The sequence below is a fragment of the Marmota flaviventris genome, chromosome 4 (genome assembly GCF_047511675.1).
Source record: "Marmota flaviventris isolate mMarFla1 chromosome 4, mMarFla1.hap1, whole genome shotgun sequence".
NCBI classification, from domain to species: Eukaryota; Metazoa; Chordata; class Mammalia; order Rodentia; family Sciuridae; genus Marmota; species Marmota flaviventris.
In genome coordinates this window covers 24,684,578-24,706,811 of record NC_092501.1, presented here as the reverse complement: position 1 = coordinate 24,706,811, position 22,234 = coordinate 24,684,578, and the positions used below count along the sequence as shown (strand labels likewise).

General features: G+C 52.3%; 2 protein-coding genes across 4 annotated transcripts in view; one reads left to right on the top strand and one right to left on the bottom strand.

Moving 5' to 3' along the window:
* Positions 1–4,837, top strand: part of Neurl1 (neuralized E3 ubiquitin protein ligase 1) — a 71,052-nt gene extending 66,215 nt beyond the window's left edge. For both annotated transcript variants that reach the window (XM_027930130.2, XM_027930131.2), the window contains exons 5-6: positions 1,818–1,964; positions 2,555–4,837. In XM_027930130.2, coding sequence (XP_027785931.2) covers positions 1,818–1,964; positions 2,555–2,793 — 386 coding nt within the window. In that variant the 3' untranslated portion in view covers positions 2,794–4,837. The remainder of the gene's footprint in view (positions 1–1,817; positions 1,965–2,554) is intronic.
* Positions 4,838–5,871: 1,034 nt separating this feature from the next.
* Sh3pxd2a (SH3 and PX domains 2A) overlaps positions 5,872–22,234 on the bottom strand; it is a 217,337-nt gene continuing 200,974 nt past the window's right edge. For both annotated transcript variants that reach the window (XM_027930218.2, XM_071610941.1), the window contains 4 exons: positions 21,640–21,977; positions 20,555–20,604; positions 17,577–17,696; positions 5,872–15,414 (listed from right to left, as the gene is read on the bottom strand). In XM_027930218.2, the coding sequence (XP_027786019.1) occupies positions 13,450–15,414; positions 17,577–17,696; positions 20,555–20,604; positions 21,640–21,977 (2,473 nt within the window). In that variant the 3' untranslated portion in view covers positions 5,872–13,449. The remainder of the gene's footprint in view (positions 15,415–17,576; positions 17,697–20,554; positions 20,605–21,639; positions 21,978–22,234) is intronic.

Below are 22,234 nucleotides of genomic sequence, written 5' to 3'. Positions count from 1 at the left end.
AAATGAAAAATAAATAAATAATGAATGAAAAGAAACGAGGCTAGGGTGCTAAGAAGTTAGAGCTGAGGGAAGATAAATCAGGAAGGAATGAAGGATTAGATGAAAAGAAACCAAACAGAAGGAAGATGAATCAGGCTTGGGTGGGAATTCAGGATGGAATAAAAAGAAATGGATAGGGGAGAAAAAACCTTCAAGCTGAGGTGAAGAGATGCTGAGCTGCACTCACCAGGAGACACTGCTTCTCAGAGAAATAAAATTACATAAGGGCAAGGTACTCTCTTGCATCAGCACCATCTAATAATAGATAAGTAGCTTTCCAGTAAGGCTGTGCTGCCCAAAGAGGCTTACGAGACTGGAGCAAAGGGGAATTAAAAACAAAAAAATAAAATGAGGACTTTCCTGTGCCAATGATAAGCGAGCCGAGGTGGATGTAGAAGAGTAACCATCCAGAATTCACCTTCTGTTAAACAGAGTGCTCCAAGCTGTTTGGAGAATTGGGCATCTCATCCAGCAAATTGGTGGTGTGAGACACTCACTTGACTCCAAAGGAAAACCAAATCCATGGCCATGTAGGAAGGGTCACTGTTGATCTTACAGAGGAAAGTTTGGCTTTGTGGAAGGCCTCCGTAAACTTAAGAATGGAAGGCTTTTTCCTTCACTCATGAGCACCGCCAGACCTGCAGCCAATTTCATACTTATCGTTAGAACATTAGAAATATTCTCATTAAACATAGGAATATAGCCAGGCGTGGTGGTGCCCGTCTGTAATCCCAGTGGCTTGGGAGGCTGAGGGAAGAGGATCATAAGTTCAAAGCCAGCCTCAGCAAGTTAGCAAAGCCCTAAGCAACCCAGAACCTGTGGTTAAGCACCCCCTGTGTTCAATCCCTGGTATAAAAAATAATAATAGGAATATAAGTAGAGATGCCTTAGAAACATTGTTCCAGAAATGCTAGCCAATGTGATAAGACAAGGAAAGTAAATAGGTGTGCGTTTCTGATGGGACATGACAATGAACTTAAAAAGATATCAACACAGTAAGAGAAGCGCTCTGGACATTTATTGAATTTGCTTAGGAATAATAACACTATTGAGTTAGAGCTAATAATAAAAAGCCCCCTTGAGCACCTGACTGTGTGCAGGGATTCTGTTAGGGTCTTGGGAGAGCCACAGGTGGATGATGGTTCTTGTTCTAAGAAAGCTTGTGGTTCAACTGGAGAAATAGAGCTGGATTCCTGGCAAAAAATTGATAATATGCCTGGCCTGTGGTGGTTTGGTCTGTATCTGTAGTGGGTGTGGGGTTGGTCATGGCTGGATGGACCAGTGTGGTTTGGGGGAGTTGAGGCTGTCCAGAGAAAAGGGGATTGAGGGCAGCTCCACTAGGCTGCTTGGGCAGTTAGCTCTTTAAGGACAAGGGCTCTGTCTGCAGCTTGTGTGGACAATGCCTGGTCCCTGTAGGCCCTTGGAAAGGATTAGTTGAAGGAAGGAGGGAGGGAAGGAGGGGAAGAAGGGGATAGGAGAGAGGACAAGGGGAGATAAGGGGGGAGAATGCAAGACTAGGACACATGGGAGGAGGTGAGGTGTTGGGTGCATCAGTGCCCAAGAGGTGACATCTGGGGATGGTGGGAAGAGGACAGGGCTCTAAACAGGAGGTGCGGCAAGGGGCAGGGAAAGTGGGACTTCATTGTCTGGACTGGAGACCTTGGGCTGAGGTGGGACTCCACGGAGACCTGGGAGCCCACGCTGGGGCAGGCCCCAGCCTTCTTGCTTCAGGTCAGGTGGTGAGTGCAGCCCCCCTCTCCCTGCCACCCTCACTGCAGGCTCCACCATCCTGGCCGACAGAGGCATCCCATCGCTCCCCTGCTCCCCGGCCTCCACACCAACCTCACCCAGTGCCCTGGGCAGCCGCCTGTCTGATCCCCTGCTCAGCGCGTGCAGCTCTGGCCCTCAGGGCAGCTCTGCGGGTGGTAAGTAGAGTCCCGTGTGCTGTGTCAGACTGTCACCCCTGACGGCTTCTGCTGAGGCAGGGGTGCAGCTGCTGTCAGGCTGGGAGTGAAGAGCAGCTGGACTTGTTGGGTGGTGACTTCTGGGGTGTCTCTTTCCTGTCCCCAGTGGGCAGTTTTTTCCAAAAATTTTTTTTTTTAAAGCACACAGGGAATGCCAAAGGGTAGCTCAGGAGGGATCTGCCTTAGACTTGGGGCCCCTTCCCTTCACCATGCCTCCTTCTTTCCCTCCCTGCTCTCATGGCTTCCCTGGCCCCTGATCTGGGGGCTGAGTGGTTCAGAAGTGGGGCTGCCTGCGTTCAGTGTCATCCCTTGTGCAGGAAGTTGTGTTGTTGGGGTGAACAGGCAGGTCTCCTTAAATGGATTGGGGTGCAAGAGGCCAGGGGCCCCCTTCCTGTGAACCCTGTGCCAGGCATACTGGGTAGAGGCCGTGTGAGTAACTGAATGCATGCATGGTTGTGTGTGTGCTGCTGTTGGGGACTTCAAGAGTGGAGAGCCCGTGAAATCAGGGGACCCAGCCACATCTGCTCCTGACCGGTGCCCTTTGTGTCCAGGGACAGCCCCCAACTCACCGGTGAGCCTGCCTGAGTCTCCAGTGACCCCGGGCGTGGGCCAGTGGAGTGATGAGTGCACGATTTGCTATGAGCACGCGGTGGACACGGTCATCTACACGTGCGGTCACATGTGCCTCTGCTACGCCTGCGGCCTGCGCCTCAAGAAGGCCCTGCACGCCTGCTGCCCCATCTGCCGCCGCCCCATCAAGGACATCATCAAGACCTACCGCAGCGCCTAGCCCCGAGGGCCCCTCTGTAGACATCAGCCGGCTGCTGCTGAGGGCCAAGCCCAGGGCCGCTTCTCTTCCTCATCCTCCTCCATTAGACACAGGAACCCGAGGCTCCTGAAGGCTTGGGCACAGAGCAGGTCCGAGGCAGGAAGGCAGGGGCAGAAGCACATCACTGGGCAGAGAGGGGAGAAGGCCACACTCCCCAGTCTTTCCCTTCTTTGCATCAGTTCTTCCCTGCATGACAAGGGGCTAAACTGAGGTCAGCCTGTCCTATACCTTCCCAATCTGGGGCAGATTCTAGGAGGTCCCTGTAGCCCATGTGGCACCTTGGTGAGAATTAAAAAGTGTGGATCTTCTAATGGACAGATGCTGCCCTAAGCCAGGGCATGTGGCTTGGTCAGTGGAGTAGGGACTGGATTTTAGCCTCCATTTTCTCCTTTAGCCAGTGACTCTTGAGCAGTGCACAACCTGCTCAACAGCAGCCCACAATGGGCGGCTCCTGAGTTGCTCACTCTGATCTGGACCCACCTTCTCTTTCCCCTCTTCCCTGCCTATTGGGACTGGCAGCAGGGGACAAGAAGGCCAGTTAACTCTTCTTACCCCAGGCTGTGGAGGGCTCTAGGTTCTGGATCCCTGGCCCTGCTGGGCTGAAAGGACTCCTTCCTAGCCATGGTTCTGTCCCAATCATCTCGCCCTTGCCCTTGTGCAGGAGTGTCCTTTGGTATGGGGTGGGGACAGGTATGTCTTTGGTGAAGGTCTCTAAGCACAGGTCTTCAGCTACCCCCACCCCCACCTGTCCCCCCGCATCTCAGTGCTGGCCTGGGCCCAGGACGACCTCAGAGGCTGTACTGTGCCAAGGAAGGGCCGTGGCTCCTGGTGAAGGGGGGGATCCCTAACTATGACCAGCCTTTTCCCTTATTTTAATTTATTTATTTATTTGGTTGGTGGGTTTTATTGGTTTGTGGGTGAGTTCCCATCTCCTGGGCCCCTAGAAATGCCGTCCTGTATATGGGTGCTGGCGAGGGGACAGTAGTGGTTATCATCACTCAGATCTTCCCCAGGCCCCATCTGGGAAGCTCACGGCCAGTCTAAGTTGGAACTCCATCTGAAAGGGCCAACTTGGGCCACTTCCTGGCAAATGGTGTCCATTTTGTAGAGAGGTACACGGAACGTCCACAGTGCCCTGGGGCTGGTAGGTCACCCAGCACCATGAAGTGCCCTTCCTTCCCGAGCAGAAGCTGGGTTATCTTGGTGGGCTCTGGAATTGCAAATGGCCCAGGAGTCTCCTTTCCATAAGGACATCAAATGCTCCAAGAGGGCGCAGGCAGGGAGCCCAGCACGGGCCAGCGAAGGACCCGGGGACCCTTGTCGTAGGAGGGCAGGGAACCTGCTCTGGGAAAGGCTCTCCACCCTGGAGCAAGGTCCTGGCTCCCGCCCTACCTGTTCTGAGGTTGTGGTCACCTCAGCCCTGCCCACCTGTTCTGGGCTGGGCCAGTGCCGTCTTGGCCTAGCCCCCTGCTTCCCAGCCTCCTGTCATCAGGTGACTCTAGTGTACCCTCAGAGACAGCCTGTCCCTTGACCGGCAGAGCCTGGGGTTCTAGCCCTGGCCAGGCGGCTGCCCTGAGCCTCAGCTTCCTGTGTGAGGTGGCTGTTTGGGGGGGCAGACTTTCTGTATGGCTCTTGGGAGTTCTCTGTGGGGTATTGCCAAGAGGTGGTGTGATGAAAGCATGGGACAGGACTCTTGGCCAGACAGGCACCTGCGCTGGACTTACAGGCACCTTGGGGAAGTCCCTGGACCACTCTGGGTCTTGCCTTCCCAGCCCCTGCCTCTCAGACCTGCGGCAGGAGTGGGCTGGGGCCAGCAGGTGGCCCCATCAGTCAGACAGGCACAGGTCCCAGAGGCGAAAGGTCCAAGTGCATGCAGGGGCTGCCCCGCTGGGGGCTGGGGAGACGCCATCATCCACTGTTAGTGCAGGGGTAGCCGCTGCCTCACACCTTTGTGAACTCCCCCATGGGGTCGCTGTGATTGTGAATAAAGGTGATTTCTACCAGCCCGAGGGCTCTGCTGTGCTGTGGAGGCTGAGAGGGAGGGCCTGTGTGTATGTGGGCATACACATGTGTGGGTGGGTCTGCCCCCCCAAAGTCTGTTACCCAAAGGCCTGGGAGAAAACAGTGGGCCTCTGAGGCCCCAAGGTAGCTGAGACAATCAGGCAAGGCTCCCAGGAGCTGTGGGCCAGAACAGTACCTGTGGCTTGTTCAGCAGGGGCCATGGTACCTGGTGAGCCCTGTAAGTTGGAAGGGAGAAGCCCTGGTTCTCCTGGTGGCCTCAGAAGCCTGGGTCTGTGGGGAGCAGGGTGTGGTCCTCCTGGGAGCCCAGGAGGATGCTGGGCTTCTCAAGGCTGAGCAGGCCCAACCTGGATAGGAGCCTGTGGGGTGGTGGCACCACCTAGGGGAAAGTGAGGGAATGACAGGTGCTCCATCCAGGTGAGCAGGGCTGGCTGTGTCCTCCCTAAGCTCAGACCCCTCCAGTGGCTGAAGCTCAACTATTTTCTTATTGGTGGGTTCAGAGGCCTATACCACATTGATGGTACAGCTGGGGAGAAAAGGAAAGTCACTGGACAGGGACCCCTGGAGGAACTTTCTAGATATGCTAAGCACATCTGAGTAGCTGGAAGAGCTAGGGGCGGTAGGAAGACAGCCAAACTGACCCCAAGATGTGGGCACACCACCTTGGAATTGCGCTTATTTGGCAGGGCCAGGCCTCAGAGGCACATGGGATATCTGCCTACCCACCCTGTATCCTGGCCTCCCAGGCTCATCCTGGTCTTGAACCCAGGACCATGCTGCTCTGCTTACTGCAGTTCAGTACAAATAGGTGGGTTCAGGGGTTCAAGCTGAGGACCCAAGCTTGGCCACCCCCGAGGCATGGATGGGGCTGGGGAAGTTTGTCTGATTCTCACAGTAGGGACATACATCCCCCTCCTGAGTCCTCTCAGAGGCCTGGGATTCTGGAGTCTGTGCTGAGTCTGGGATAGAGGGACCTCTGCTATCCAGCTGAGTGAGGGAGAATTAGGTGATTGTGTACAGTTAAAAAGGTCAAAAAACTTTATTTAGTTTTTAGGGAAATACAAGATGCATGTAAACGTAAACAAAATACAAAACAAAACAACCCAAATCTTACAGTCTAGAAGCATGCCAAGACAGCATTTCTGCAGACCGAAGAGTCCCGTCAAAGTGATAAAGGACACCTGGAAAGTGGCAGGCCAAGGGGCTGAGTCCCTTCCCCAAGGACACTGCATTTTTGTGATGAGATTAAAAAAAAAACTTCACTATTAAAAAGATCAGAAACATGGAGATAGTTTAGCACCACCATTGATCCTGGGATGATCTGCACTCACCCTGATGGCACTGCACTTACTGCCCTTCTCTCCAGCTTCTCTGCTGAGGCGGAAGAGGGAAAAACCCAGAGGAAGGGCTTCTCCCACTAAGAGCCCACTAAGGGCTGGGTGGGGTGAGTAGACACCACTAGGAGTTCCTTGCAATTCTGGAGCCCAGTGACACCCACCATTTCACTTCAGACCATGGCTCAGGGATGGCCACTCTGTCGTGCTGAGAAGTCACCTTCCTGTAGACCTGTCAGTACCTGGCAGGGATACCCATTCCCCATCTGGCATCCTGGATTTAAAGAAAACCTACTGCAGAGAACAGCTGTAAATGCAAGAATGGTGGATGTTTACCCTTCTTTGAAATAAACTCTAAGAACAGTGTACCCTAGTTAGAAGCCACTAAAAAATGGAAGAGCACATATCCATGGGTGGGTGTGTATCTCACCTGGTCTACTTCATACCAGGGAGGCAAACTCTGCAAATGGAACCACCCCCAGTGATCAACAGAGTGCCTTTGGGATAACTGGTATCAACAGAAAGATGAGTGAGGCCACCTTCCTCCCAGGTGGAGTCCAGTTTGGGGATGGCAGATCCCTATTGCATGGCCTGTCATGGTCACTGTTCTGATTTGTAAAGTTTGAGACTGGCTCTGGAATAGGCAAAGGGTAGTGGACAGACAGATGGGAACCTGGGAAATGAACGTAACTCTCCTGGAAACAGCTTGTAGCACCCCTTCCCCACGAAGTAGATCAGTAACCATTCCCTGAGACCCAGCTTGTGACCCAGTGAATAGTAGTTTCCTTTGGCCAGCTTCTTCTATGGCTAGGTTCGAAGACTGTCCCACCTCCAGCTCTGACTGGACCCTTGCGTGTTGAATCATGAAGCTTCCTGTCTACCTGCTTTCTCTCTTCTTCCTGAAACACTCACCATCAACCTCTTCCTCATTTCTAATAAATAAAGACAAAAACAAACCTCCGAGCCCTTTTTCAGCCCTCCTACACCTTCTTCTGTCTGGAAGATATCCTCTTTTGGAAGCTTCCTTCCCAGTGAAGGGATGGGAAGCCCCAGCCACCCCAAACGTGCACACACTCTTGCCAACGTGCCTCTCACTGGCTTCAACGTGCTCAATCAACCCTTTTGCTCTGAATCACTTTTCTCTCACACACACCTCTTGAGGCCCAGCCCATTGGCCAGGGTGGACCTGGGAGCAAGGCAGGGGCCTCCAGCACAGGGGACCCCACTCTCAAAGGCCACTCAGTTTTAGGACTGGGAAGGGAGAAGGGTGCTGATTGTCAAGTGCAAACATGAGATTTAGATGGAACAGGGGAAGGAGGACTGCATGCTAATCCTAGCCTTACGGGTAGGTTGGGATCAAGGCCTTGGAAGGTAAAACTCTTGACCCAGTCTATAAGCACCATCCTGTGCCTTGTGGCCTGGGGATTCCAGGCATGTAGGACAAAGCTGGAGAGAAGTTAAAACTTGGGGCTATTTCCCCTAAGGCTGTAAGTTACTGACCCTGTCCTCTTACTGGCTCTGATCATGGAGCTTGAGAAGCACAGAGAAATATGACACTGCCTCAGTGAGGAGATTCAGACAAAAAGCTTGGTCAGATCCAGGGGAGCCCTCCATGCTACTTTCCTGAAATATTCAGCCGGTGTCCGCATGCGCAGGTCTTACTGTGCACAGAGAATCAGTTCTCACCCCACCCACTCTGCCTGCCCTCAGAAATGAGAACCAAAGGGTCAGCAGTGCTTGTATCAGGGAATCTCAGACTGATGACTCATAGGGTGAGAGGTGGGAGCCTGTAAGGTGACTCTCATCTGCAGGTCGGTGACCTAATGGAACCACCTCAACACTTCCACACCCAGTGGTATCTCTTTTCCACATCTTCATTTGGAGCCTGGGAAGATGGCCTAGGCTGCTTCTGCTAGACCTGATAATGCCAGTGTGAAGTTTCCAACTAAATAATAATATTATTACAAAAAAAAAAAAAAAGACACATTGCACTCTCCAGCCAAAAATTGTATGAATGACACACAGACTTGATGCCAGAAGCTGCGAGTCCCTTGGGACCTGCCCAATGCCAAGGACTTTTTCAGTGGAGACAGCTTGCCCGGTGTTTTTTTTTTTTTTTTTTTTTTTTCTCTAACCCCATGTTATTAGTTCAAGCGGGAAATTACCAACACTCACATGCACACATGCATGCACACACGTGTGCACACACACTCAACTCACAACCCTCAAAAAAGTGAGGGAACAGTAATTTTTTAGTGATGTGGACAGTTCTCTTTCTAGAGAGCTCTGCATCAAGATTCTCAAAGATGATTGGCTATGTGGATGTGTCATTCCAAGGGAGACTCACACAGGGGCTTGAGTCCTACTCTGGGCACAGAGATCCATGTCTGTACAGAAATTCACCAAATATGGGGTTGGAGCAGCAAACGTACAGTACTGGAGGTGGAGGGGACAAACCAGCAAGGGCATGCCTGCTGCCCTGAGGGGCAGAGCTCCTGGTCTGGACCCCAGGAGACTTCCCAGCCTGCCACTTTCTCTATCAGCACCAAGAAAGGAGGCATCTGGCTTGGTGCCTGTTGTGGGGGCATCTGTCTGCAGAGACCTAAGTAGACCCCTCTGAGTCTTCTCCGAGAACTCCTGCAGACTGTCTGGGTGTGGAGCACAGGCAGGGCTTGCTGCTCAGGCTGAAGTCGCTGAGATGAATGGGCAGCTGGGCTCAGTGCCGGGCCCTGCTGCAGGTCTGCGGGAATTCCATCTCCCTGGGGTAGGCCTCGGTGCCCACACCCTCCAGATGGGTTTGGTTACATCTAGGTTTCCTGCCCATAAACTGAACTGAGGTTTCATAGTTTTAGAAAGATTCAGACATACATCAAAAGGATCACAGCCCAAACATCAGGAGACTGGGGGCAGGGGGAATGGGGTAGAGGGCTGCTGGGAGGCAATTTTAGGACAGGTCTCTCTGAGCAGCTGGCTGGAAACAATGGAAATGAAAACAAGGAACAGTTCCTGGATGTCCTCACTCTGCTCTGGAGACTGGGCCCAGGAGGTCAAGAGCCCCCACGCCTCTTCCCTGAATCCCTTTCTTCTGGGTGGATGATACCCAATAGTAACAGGGGTTGCCCTCTGGTGGGGAACCCTACCAACTTGCCAGGGAAGCAGGAGAGGGAGAGGGCTAAAACATCAAACCCCAAAGCCCACCTGTCAGTTCCACAGTTCCGATTCCTCCCAGCAGTCCCCCTCCAACTTTCTGCAGACTAGACCATAGGGTCTTTCTCCACCATGCCAATAAGCCCTGGCATCCCTCTTGGTAATATTGCACTTTTCCTGTCTCTCAGATTGTTTTCATTTCAATTGAGAATGCAAAGTATTTGAAAGGGGTAGGGGAAGTGAGTAACCTTAAAGAAATAATATATTAGTTAAATACAAAAACAGGAAAAGTAGGGGCTATTTCATTTTTCCCCCTTAAAAACAAACTACCAAACCAAAATCTAAACTTAAATAGTTCTACGCCTACTCTGCAAGTACTAGTAATATGAAAATAACGTTTGATCGAAATTCCCTTGTCTTTTTTCCTTAAGATGATGAAAGTAGTAACATGCCTTACTGAGGAAAGTGATGGATACAAATGCCAGTAAAATATGCTGCTCTAACATCTGAAAGTGATTACAACGATTCTATATAATGCCTTCGTCAAGATGGAGAAGAGAGGAAGAGAGAAATCTTTGGAGCCAGGCGGGGGTTGGACAGACTGAAGCCTGGCAGACAAAGCCCGCTGGGTGGAGGGGAACCCCAAGGCAGACCGCACACCTGCTGCTCAGGGGTGCCCCTTTCCAGCTTCCTCTTGAGCACAGAGGAGCCAGGCAACACGCCAGGCCTGCCGAGACAAAGAAGGACAAGGTGGGAGAGAGATGAAGACGTATTTTTTTTTCCCTTGTAATAAAAGAAAAAGGTCTTTAAACTGAATAGAAAAACAAAGCACCAAAGGATGCAACTTCGGGCATTATATAAACCTCAATAATGACCGCAGAAGGGCTCATTATGGTTAAAGTTGCAGTATACAGCAATACAATGTCATTTCACATTTTCAATTGCAACTAATGGAAAACTAGGTTTGGACATTGCTGAGATTTCATTTTTCTTTCCTTTTAGTCCGATCTGGTTTTCCTCCTGGTGGGTCAGAACCCCAGGCCCCCTCCCTCCTCCGCTGCTGCTGGCAGTTTCCTCCAATGTCACAAAGCAGCTCAGTAGCTCTAGGGAAAGGCCCTCTTGCCCAGGGTAGGGCTAGGAGTCCAGGGGCACAAGGCTTGGCACCCCTTGGCCATATCTGAGAAGGACTGGCATGCACCCTTCTTACTTCAAGTATTAATATCCTTTGGGTTGCAGGGCTTCTGCTGTGCTGGGAGGCAGGGGCTGAAGGGGAGGGGTCAGGAGTGGGGTCTAGACGAGGGCGTGGCGATCCCTGTTCACTGCCCAAATCTACGTGATGTCACCAGGTGGCAGCATTTCCCACTTTTCCTGGATGCCTGAGCAACTCCCAGCCATCCTTGGGGCTGGATGTCACAATGTAAACATGACGACCACAGAATAAGCTATAATGGGGGCGGGAAAGACACAGGATTAATGCAGTGGGGAGTCTGCCATTAACTAGCTGTGTGATTTTGAGAAAGTCTCTTCCTGTCCTTGGGCTGCAGTAACAGGAAGGGATGGGATGGAGCGACCTCCAGGGTCCCTTCCAGCCCTGCTTTTTAATGACTCTCTGGCTTCAGGGCACTGGGAATCAAGGAGAGGGGGTCCTTGAGGGGCTGGGGGACTGGTGGGTGGTAGAGAGCCTGACGGGGCAGATGCACACGTGGGGCAGGGGAGGCAGGCTCTGGGGAGCACTGTGGTTGGTCCAGTCCAACTGAGATGCTCTGTACTTGGCAGCCACCATGTGCTGTGCTCCCTCCGGCCCTGGCCGGCGGTGTGCTAGTGATTCAACTGGCTCAGAGCGGACATCTGTGGAGCGAGGCCACGGGCCCTCCCCAGGAAGGCAGCTATGTGGAAGGTCCTTTAACCCGACAGACACTCTACTTTTAAATTTTATTTTAAATAATCATAAATTACTTTTTTTTCTTTTAATAAATATGTGCTGTTTAAAAATGAGAAAAGTATATACTGCATCTTTAAGTAATGCACTTTGCTCTCTGGGTTTCTTTCCATTCCACCTTAAAGTGCATTAATTAAAAAATAATGAACCACTTCTTTATCATTATTGTTCAAATAAGTAAAAATAATATTAATATGAAGACACTAATCCACTACCATTAGTACTGCAATCTAGCAGATTAACTCAACATCCTGCTCTATTTAATACTGTCCAGCAGAAGAAAATATCTAATTTTGATTTTAAACAAACTCGCGAACAAAACAAAAGGAAACAAAACAATCTCACCACGGCCCTCTGACAAAAAACGCGAGCAGTTGGCTACAGCTGCCAGGATCAGTGTGTGGTGAGGGCTCGGGGATCCCAGGCAAGGCCTCTGGGATCCTGGAGGGTGGGGGAGAGGGTGAAGGCCTGCTCGGGGGAGCAGGTGAGGGCAGGGCTTCCCTCCTCTGTAGGAAACAACAGCCCTTAGTCTGGTGATTCTGGCAGCTCATTCGGTGGCTGTGAAGCCTGGTCTGTCTGAAATCAAAGGCACGTGCGGAAATCCACTCCCAACATAGGGTGAGTCCTTGGAGAAGCTGGCTGGGCTTCTTTCTGGAGAGTCCCTCTGAGATATCAACAACGGAAAAACAACCCAAAGTTGACAGAAGACCTGCAGGAAATGTCACTCTCTTGCTTCTTTCTTCACTGGGGCACTGCCCCCGGGAAGACCAGACTGGCTCCAGGCACAGGGTCCTCCTTCTTCGCGAGCAACTGTGGCATTGCCAGTAGGCCAGAGGAGTGGCTGGTGGTGTCTGCTCCAGTCTGATCCAGGAGGCCCAGCTGGGGTCCCCTCCACCCAGGGTGGGGGCCACGGCTGCTTCTCCACAGTCTCTGTAAGGCTTTCGGCCCTGCCCCGGTGGGAGAACATACACAGAATGGCAGCCACCCAGCAGCCTGGGCGCTGCCTTCTCTCCAAAGGTCTGGCTCCTAACAACACCTTCCTCCCTCCTGGGGAGGGTTTTTGCCCCACCAAGGTTGGGCAGGAACCAGAAGGACAGTTTCTCTATTTTGCCAAGACTGAGACCTGGGCTTACCCAGCCCCAAATCCCTCTGGCAAGTGCCGCGCAGGCAAAGTCCACACAGTGGAAACCAAACGAAACAACGTGGCTTATGGAGGGGAGGATGGGAAGCCAAATACAAAACAAAACACCCCTCCACAGAGTACAACAGAAAAGCCCACCCTCCACCCCTTCTGTTCCCATGTGAGGCTGACCCCCCAGGGTGCCCAAACAACTCCTAAAATAAGACCCAACCAAAGGCCTGACATATAAACCCCAAGTCAACAAACCTCTCCCGAAACATGCAAAGGAACTGCTCGCCCAAAAATACCCCAAGTAGTCTGTGCTGATGACGGAGAGCCTGACGGCTTCCCCTACCCTCTCTAAACTCCAGCACTGTGTCCTCCATGGGGTACCCCAAGGAGGGCGGACTCTCTTCTCAAGGCCAGGGCAATGACAGCTAAGAAGGTAGTTCTTGCTGGCACCTGGGAACTGTGTTTTCTTTAACTCCCAGACACCGATAGTGGCCTGGCCCCGGGAGAGACGTGAGCTCATGAGACAACTCCAAGTCCCAGGGCCTGTGGGGTCTTCACATGCATCCAGCCATGGTGGGTGGTGGCAATCCCTGGGAAACAGCACAATCCACAAACATGGATAAGGACAATACAAGGGCTACCTCTGGTGGCAACATGGTAGCCACCAAAACAGCCCAATGGGCAGAATGCTGGAGGCCCCCCTATGACCACATCTTTTCCAGATCTGCAGCAAAGGCACAATTGGGGTTTCCCACATGGCCTGTCCCAAATGACATGTAGTCCGTCAATGAAGTCACCAAGGTGCACACGTAGGTCCCAACTTTCTCATCTCTGGGTTCTAGGTCATTCCCTCCCCTATTCAATGTATCCTCCCTTCCAGGCAACAGCTGGGAGGCGGGCCATCTTTAAGGTCCCACATCTGCAGGGTTTAATGTTGCTCTTCCCCCACCCCCTCCCATTTTGTCCTTCCCCTTTGGTCTGCATGTCACTGCTCATCCAGTGGCGGGTACAGTGGCACAGAGGCTGGAGTGACTGCACAACCTCGGTTAGTTCTTTTTCTCCAGGTAGTTGGAGGGCACCCAGCCTTTGAAGGGCTTCACATCATCCAGGATCTGGCAGTACCACCAGCCATTGGGGTTCCTCTCCAGTACCTCCATGGACACCCCCTCCTGGAAGCCCGCGGTCTCCTCATCCCCCTCATAGTCTGCAATAGAGACGTACACATCTTTGAGGTTATTGTGGATGAACTGGGACCTCTCGATGGGCTTGGGGCGCACAGGGGACACAGGGATGCCATTGCGCTGTGTGGGCAGCAGGGGTGAGTCGGAGCCCTGGCTGGCAGCCCGCTCCGCCAGGCGACCCTTGGCCTCCGCAGCCGCTGGGCGTGCTGTGCTGAAGGAGGAGTTCCTGCGGACGCCTCGCAGGCTGTCGGTGGCTGTGAGTGACTCATTCCTTCGCAGGGCACAGGACAGGTTGTTGTCTTTGGGTGGTGGGGACACAAACACCGACTGGGGCCTGACTGCTACCTGTCGCACACCGTTTCTCATCTTCACCGCCACAGCACCTGATGTCTTGCCAAAGCCTCCCGGGGGCTTGGAGGGGATAGGCGGTGTGGCCCTCTTGCTCTGGTTGACGGTGTTGAGCGCCTGCACCCGCTTCTCGATCTTCTCCAGGCTGTCTGACTTGCCCTCATTCTGCCTGCTCTTTAGCACATCCTGCTCTTTGCCAGGGGTGTTAGTCTGCTCGTTCTCATCGGGCACCAAGTAGTGGGAAGGGGCCCAGCCCTCCAGCTCCCCAAACTTCACATACCACCAGCCACTCTCCTGCTTCTCCAGCACCTGCACCTCCACGCCGGCAGGGAAACTGATCTCCGAGTCCTGGACCTTCTGGTAGGCGCTACATGTCACGTAGGAGGTGGCTGGCCCTTCCCACTCCTTCTTGGGGGTACACGGGAGAGCAGTGGCCGGGAGGGTGATGATGTCGGCTGAGCCTCTCCTGGCCCCCTCACTGGGCCCCTCGGAGGCTGTATGTGGGGGCAGCTCTGAATCCTCACTCCTTGAGCCCTTGAGGCCCCCCCGGAGCTGGCCTGTGGGTCTCAGTTGGCGTCGTAAAGTGCTGATGTCCATCTTCTCTTGACTCTGTGACTCTGCCCGGTTCAGGAAGGGCTTAGGCCGGACAGATGGCTTGGCCCGGGCACAGGAGGTCAGCCCAGCCCTCATATCAGTGTCCTTCTTGGCCCCGACCTTGGGAGTACCACGGATGCCTGCGTCCGAGGCAGAGCGGGGCTTCAGGTCACCGCTGTTCTTTGACAGGGAGGAGGAAGAGGAGGAAGAGGAGGAGCAGGTGGTGTTGATGGTGATGGACGAGGAAAAGGAGGCCGAGGAGTGGTTTTTCCCCAGTTCAGCCTGGGCGTTCTTCTCTGCCTTGAGCTTTAGGAGCGATGATGACTTTGGGGAGCCCGACTTGGGCGAGTTTTTCCTGGCAAGGGACAGTGAGGAGCCACCTGGGGAGTCACTGTCCCCAGAGGAGCCTCTGGTCGATAGAGCGTCCTCTGCATATGGCCGGAAGCCCTCATTCTCATAGATGGTCTCCTCTTCCAGGGCCACGTCTTCTGAAGACTCGCCCACCTTGAAGCGGGCCCGCTGCAGGGAGGAGGCAGGTGAGGGTCTACGGGGCTGGGCAGGCTTCCGGTCTCCTGAGCCTCTGTCCTCTGTGGGCTCCTCATTCAGCTCCGGCTCGGAGTCAAAGCCAAAGGCGGGGATGTCATACTCGGGCTCCTCGTACTTGAGCTTCAGTGGGGAATCCTGGCTCTCGTTGGCACCCACAGGACCCTCCTCGGTCTCCTTGGGCTTGCTGGGGGGTGCTGGCGGCGGGACCTTGGGCCGTGTCAATGTGCTCGTGCGGCGGCTCAGGTTGGGCTTCTTGCGCTTATCGATGTAGGACGCAGGGGCCCAGCCCTCCTTCTCACCGATCTGCACGTACCACCAGCCGCCCGAGTTCTTGTCGATGACCTGGGAGGAAGAGGTGTCAGGCCAGTGAGCTGAGAGGGTCTCTGGAACCTTGTGGTGTCCCAGATGAGGGGCCTCACACTGGGCTCTATCACCTCCGCTTTGCAGATGGGAAACTGAGCCCTTGAGAAAGTGGCCCAAGACCCACTGCAGTAAATGACAGATCAGAATTTAAACCATGCCTCTAACATCTCCTGGTTGAGGGGTTTCTACTGTCCCCTAACCTTCCAAGTCTGTACTGAGCTGGCCTCCTCTACAGAAACCTCCTCCACTTCCCCTAAACTATCACACTGTTCCCAGTCCCTACAAAGCCCAACTTGCCAAGGAACCAGATGTACAAAGAATCACCACCATTCCACTACCCAGTCCTCCTCCCACCCCCAATATTCCTAGATCCTCCCTGGGAGGCCCTTGAAAAGGTGTCTCGGGGAAGTCATAGATGGATTGAAATGGGACATATAGGCCTAAGCCAGAGCCTCTTGGCAAAACATCTCCTCAGTGTCCCCTGACTACTGTCATTTCACTGTGGAATCCTACTGAAATTCCATGACCTGAGATTTCTTTGGGTTGAATGCCTTCCTGTAGAAAGGGTGAGGGGCTTTTATTCAATCGTTTCCATGTTATTATAAACTAGTTCAAGGAGCTTCCTCCTTGACTTCTAAGATGGGCTAATGACCAGGAATGAGCTGCTCGTTGTGCTGGGGTTCATTTGAACTGGGGAATGTAAAGGGAAGATAAGTTGGGATTGTGGGACACTTGTGGAGGAAAAGGTCCCAAGGAAGACTTCTGGGGCTGGGGAGCATGAAAACACTGGCACCATGGAGTGGGGGGAAGGAAAGAAGAGAGGGAGAGTGGAGAACGACAATTGAGCTCTTTGGAGACCATGCCTCTGCAGCCCCACCAAACCTTCATTCTAAGTTTGTAGGCTTTTCTGGAAACCCTAGAACTAGAGAGAATGATTTCTCTTGAAAATAGTTCCAAGTTCCAGACACGTGGTTGAAAACATTCATGCTGGGGTGTCGGCTCTGCAGCCGGCAGAGGAAGCCCAGTGAATCGGACAGCTTCACACGTGTCTCTGGGATTTAACTGCATGGCCATACAAAGCTACTCCAGAGAAACGAACCAGTCACAATCTTCTCTGTCCCCTGGAACACCATGCTCAGCACCAATAAAACATGAAGTACAGTCGTTTTCCCTTAGCCAAGGTTTTGTGTTCCAAGGTTGCCATTATCTGTGGTCCATTAACTGGAAAATTCCAGAAATATACAATCCATAAGTTTTAAGTAACTTTTATTATGGTATATTGTTGTAATTGTTGTGTTTTATTAGTTGGTATTGTTGATCTCTTACTCTGCCTAATTTATATGTTCAACTTTATCACGACTGTGACTGTACAGGAAAAAACGGTATATGTTGGGTTTGATACTGTCCATGGTTGCAGCCATCCACTGGAGTCTTGTAAGGTTTCCCGTGTGAGTGTGTGTGTGTGTGTGTGTAGAATTGTTTAATGCTAGGAGGGCAGTTGTGGTGGGGGGGCACACATCAGGGTCTCGTACCCCTTTTAGAGACAATTACTTAAAAACCTGGGGGGAAAGAAGTAACTGTATCAAAGGCCAGAGGTCCTGTGGTGCAGATGTGGCCACACTGGGGCTTAAGTATGTTGTTACTGCACCGGCCTGGACCACAGGCTCCCAATAACAGCACTTCACGATGTGGGTTCTGTGGGGTGCAGGCCCCTGCAGTGCTCCTGGGAGAGAAAGGCTGTGGGGACAAACAGCAGGCCCAGCAATACCACTATGATAGACTGGGTGTCACCCTATCCTAGGTTCTGAGAAGCCTTGCCACCATAAAAACAAAATGAGTTGGGTCTTATTTAACCCCTCTCCTCGGAGTTTGTGTGCTTATAGCAGCCCTTTGTTTTGAGGCACCCATTCTCAGCTCCCACCCACGCTCTGGCACCGTGAGTGCACACAGGTGGAGGCACACATCCGGGTTTCTAGTCCCTACTGTGGCCCTGACCAGCTTTAGGCAAGTGCTCTTCACTGTGGGGCATGTTTCTGTACCATCCCTTCTTGTCCCAGGAACCTTGCTAGCAAGACGTAAAATGGGAAATGCAGGCCTTGACCACAATGAGTGAAACCCTCGGCGTCGGGGCCAAGGCTCACCTCTGCCTTCTGTCCACCACGGAAGCTGATCCCGTCAGAGATGCACGATTGGAACTCGGCAATGGTGTAGTACTCCACCTCGACAGAAGGGGGCTCTGGTGGCTTCGGCAGCTGGAACCCCTAAAGTGGAAAGAGAACACTGAGCAAAATCCAGCTAACTAGGGAGGCGACAAGGCCAAGGACCGGTGCCCGTTCCACCTGGGGGATGTGCGTGTGGCTGTTTGGACCAGCTGGACAGCAGCTGGCCCCGCAGGCATCTGTCCTCGCTTGCAGGGCAGATCCCCAAGAGGCTGCGCTCCTGAGGAGATTCCAGCGGTACTTAGGGTTCACTTGAGACTGGTCTGAGCTGGCAGATGCTTACTCTTAATATTAGAGTTTCTATGCTTCCATCTCTGGAGGGCCAGTTTTCTGATGCCTCAACAGTTGGATCCCAAAATGAAAACGATAAAGCAGAGAAATTCTTATGACAAAATGCATGCACTGGCTCCCGGAGAGGAGCGCCTCCCTCCTGAGTTGAAAGGTGAGGGGCTGCAGGTGGGGTGCCTGGCAGCCAGGCGGGGCCTGGGAGCTCACCATCTCTAGGAGGCTGAGGTGGGAGTGCAAGGGGCAGTGGAGTTGGGGAGAAGTCTTCAGCTGCTCATCCTGACAGTGCCAAAAGTTTAGGGAAGCCCCGATTAGAACTCAGGACACTGTCTCCAAGGCAGATAGAACACACTGAGGTCCCAAGTGCCTTTTAGACCCCTGTACAGCAACATCTAAACTCCACAGTCAAAGATACTTTTTGTTTTTTTTTTTTGCCCCAGCTCATGGTTCCGGGCTAACGTGGGCCTCATTTGTTCATTCTACTACCATTTGCTAGTGGCTCCCAGGTGCCAGAAGCTGATCTGAGATGCCGGGCATCCAACAGTAGCCCCAATGGACAACATGCCCTTGTGGATTCTAGCTTCAGTTAGCCTCCACTGATTAGAATGGGCTTTGGGTGTGTGTGACCTACTTCATACAGAAGGGGTTAAAGCAAACCAACTGGGAGCGGGGAGGAGGGAAGAGATGAGGAGGGGAAGCAGCTGTGCTGTAGCAGGAGGCAACTGTTTTCAGTCCTAGGGTAGATCCCCACCACCGCCTCCCTCACTCCCTCCCGCTTTTTCTGTGATTGGAAGACCTAGAAGACTGCTGGGCTCCAGTCCCAGTATTTTACCAGCTGTGTGTGAGGCCCTTGATGTCAACTCTCTGAGCTTCAGTTTCCTCATCTACAAAATGGAACTAATAACAGGGTCATTAAGAGACTTACTGAGATATGTAGATAACTTCTAGTCCAGCAAGGGACATAGGAAGAGCTCAAAGACCAAAGGTCAACACCCCTGAAACCCTCATGTCCTAATCCCAATCCTGTCAATCCAAACAGATCTGTTAGCCGAGTGCGGTGGAGCAAGCCTGTAATCCCAGCAGCTCGGGAGGCTAAAGCAGGAGGACTGTGAGTTCAAAGCCAGGCTCAGCAAAAGTGAGGCGTTAAGCAACTCCTTGAGACCCTGTCTCTAAATAAAATACAACATAGGGCTGGGGATGTGGCTCAGTGGCTAAGTGCTCCTGAATTCAGTACCAAATCAAAACCAAAACCAAACCAAAAATCAAAACAAAACAAAACAAACAAAACAGAGCTGTCTTGGAGCACAGTGAATGAGGGTGGGAGGGAGCTGGTTTTCAGGGACTGGGTGTGAATCAGTCAACCCTCCTTGCCCAATGCCTGGCTCTGTGATCCTGTGCTTCCTGGCCAGGTGAGATTCAGAACCTACCTGGATGGTGGCCCTGTTTCAGCAACCCTGAATTTGGTGTGTGGAAGGAATTAGCCCATTCTCACACAAATTAAGTCTGCCTGAAAATAATTAGCTTGTGTTAAAAGAGATGGGAGGGAAGCAGAATCCATTGTTCAGTTGTAAGCCCATGGGGAAAAGAAAGCCAATAGCTAGGGCAAGGAAGGAACAAAATCTTCCAAGCCCTATATGTACAGAGGTCTCCTCTTCCATGGACTGATGCTATCCCCTCTCTAAGGGCAGATGTCACTGATTACAGTGATTTGTTGCTAAGCCCAGGTATGACCTTAGCATCTTTCCCTGTACACCAGAAGATTCTATCCCATAGCCAAGTTGATATGGGAAATGGAAATTGCCTGCCAGCCCTATGCATCGCTTCTTATCCTTAGGATAGCCCTAAGAGATAGCTAGGGCTGTCCCTATCTTGTAAGGAAATTGAAGCCTGAGGAGGGTAAGTGACTTGCCTAGGGTCTCTGCATCAACATGTTGAAAGTAGAACACACAGCCATGCCTGGCAGGCTGAAGCTCCAATCTGTCCACAGCTCTGATGACAGTTCTTTGTTCCAGGACTCTCAGCTTGCCACCACCATTTGGGCCCCCCAAGACCTAGACCGACTGCACATCTACCTGCTTGAGATGCTGGTCACCAGGAAACCCTACCCATAAGAGCCCGGAACCCAGCAGTGGGGACACTCTATAAACTTTGGTGTGAGCCTGTCCTTGCAACTCCCCACTCACGGATCTGCCCTCTGCCCTCCCAGGCTCTGACATCCACCACATCCACCAGGCATTCCTGAGCAAGGCAAAGCTGAAAGTCTTCCAGGCAACATGGACAGCAGCCCCATTTCCAGCTCCTGGCAATGCCCTGGTTGGACATTGCTGTCGGCCAGTCTAAATGTTTATGTCTGCCAGTGCAGTGGCTGGGATGGATTTATTTAGCTGTGGAGCGCAGTGCATTTCCGATTATAAACTGTCCAGCCAGGCCCCCAGAAAGGCCGGGATCTACAGGCTTCCCTCCATGCCTCCAGCCCCCCAAAACTGGAAGCCCCAACAGAGCCCTGGAAAACCTTTAGGCAGTAGGCTCTGCAGCAAGACAGCCTCTTAATCAGAGCTGGTAGAGAACAGCCCCAGAAAAGGAACAAAAAGGGAGTAGAAATTCAGCACACATACCAAGCTGGATTCTCGGCGTGGTGGAGGTCTTGTCCTTAGATTTGGGGAGCCTAGAAGAAGAGACGTGGCTTTAGTAATTCCATTCAGGCAATGCACAACAGCATGTCTATTTTTTGCTCACTCTAAATCCTTAGAGGCTAGCACAGAGCTAGGCAAGAGGGGACACCTAATGACAACTTCCCAGCTGATGCCTAAAAGGTTTCATGCACAAGGGCCAAAAGAACCTAAGTCAGAGCTCAACTGAAAAAACAGCTTTCCTCCAGCAGCTGGGATTATAGGTGTGCACCACCATGCCCAGCTAAAGGAGATCCTTGGCATAAACTCTGTTGAAACCACTTTGTGGAGAGTGCTAAAGTCTCAGCTCATTCTTTCAGGTTTCTAGAAACTGGTGGAAGAGCTGGGTGTGCTAGTGCACACCTGTAATCCTGGAGACTTGGGAGGCTGGGGCAGGAGGATTGCAAGTTGCAGGCCAGCCTGAGCAATCCAGCAAGGTCCTGTCTCAAAATAAATAATAAAAAGGGCTAGGGATGTAGCTCAGTGGTTGCACACCCCTGGTTCCAACCCAGTACTGCAAAAAAAAAAAAAAAAAAAAAAAAAAGAAAAGAAAGAAAGAAAATATACTGGTTTAAGTCCCAGGAAGATGTCCTACCATCTTTCACATCTCTCACTCCAAACAGAAGCCCTGCAGGTACTTGACAAAGCAGGGAACTGAGGGCTTTATTTTTAAATCATCTACACGTCAACCACTAGGTTCTTAAAATCTTTATTATAGTGTGAAGAAACCACTTCTTTCTCTTGGACTACATTCCTCTGAAGAATGGCCGTTCCTGGTCTCTAGGGAAGGGGCAATGCTAATAGCCTGCACTCATGTGACTTACTTTCAGAGAGATGGCTGGGAGAGGCACAGCCACACACTCCCCTGCCTTCTCCACTGGTGATGAGAATGACCTGAGCTGACAGCATAAGGGCTCAGGATCCCTCAGTCTGTAGCTTAGGTCCCACTCTCTCTTCTGGCCTTCCTTGCACTCTCTGCCCCCACTATAAAGAGCTCTGTGGCAAGGACCTAAGGTCAGTGATGTGCTTACTGATCTGGGCCCTCTGAGGGGCAATCCTGGCCACAGCTGGAGAGCCCTGGGCCAGTTTGGAGACGGTCCTCTCAGGGACACCGAGGGCACTACCATTGGAAGCATTGCACAGGATGGGCAAGCTTATCTCCTTTTTGGCAATGGGGGCCTCAGAGCCTTCGCCTTCAGTTGGTGGAGTCTCCTTGTCCCCAGACGTCTTCTTGTTTAACAGGTTGCTGATCTCCATGATGTTCCCAATGATCTCCACGGGGCCCGCCAGATTCTTTTTCCGGGTTGGCAGGTCATCCTTGGCTTTCTTTAGGTAGGATGCTGGTGCCCAGCCCTCTTTGCCCAGGTATCTGTGGAGAGGAGTGGGCCACACCATCATTACATCTCTTTCAGGCTCAGGCCCTAGTATCCACCTGGCCTTGCCCAGCTGAGACTTTTCTACCATGCGTTGCTAGAGACTTGGTAATCCCACTGCTCCAAGAGAACCAGAGCTGAGACTTGCTGGGAAAGATGCTCAGAGAACAGCTTCTTTCCTCTAACTCCCTTTGCTTTGCCTGGTCCCTCTTGGCATGGGCTCTCATTCTCTGCAAAGTATCAGGTAAACTAA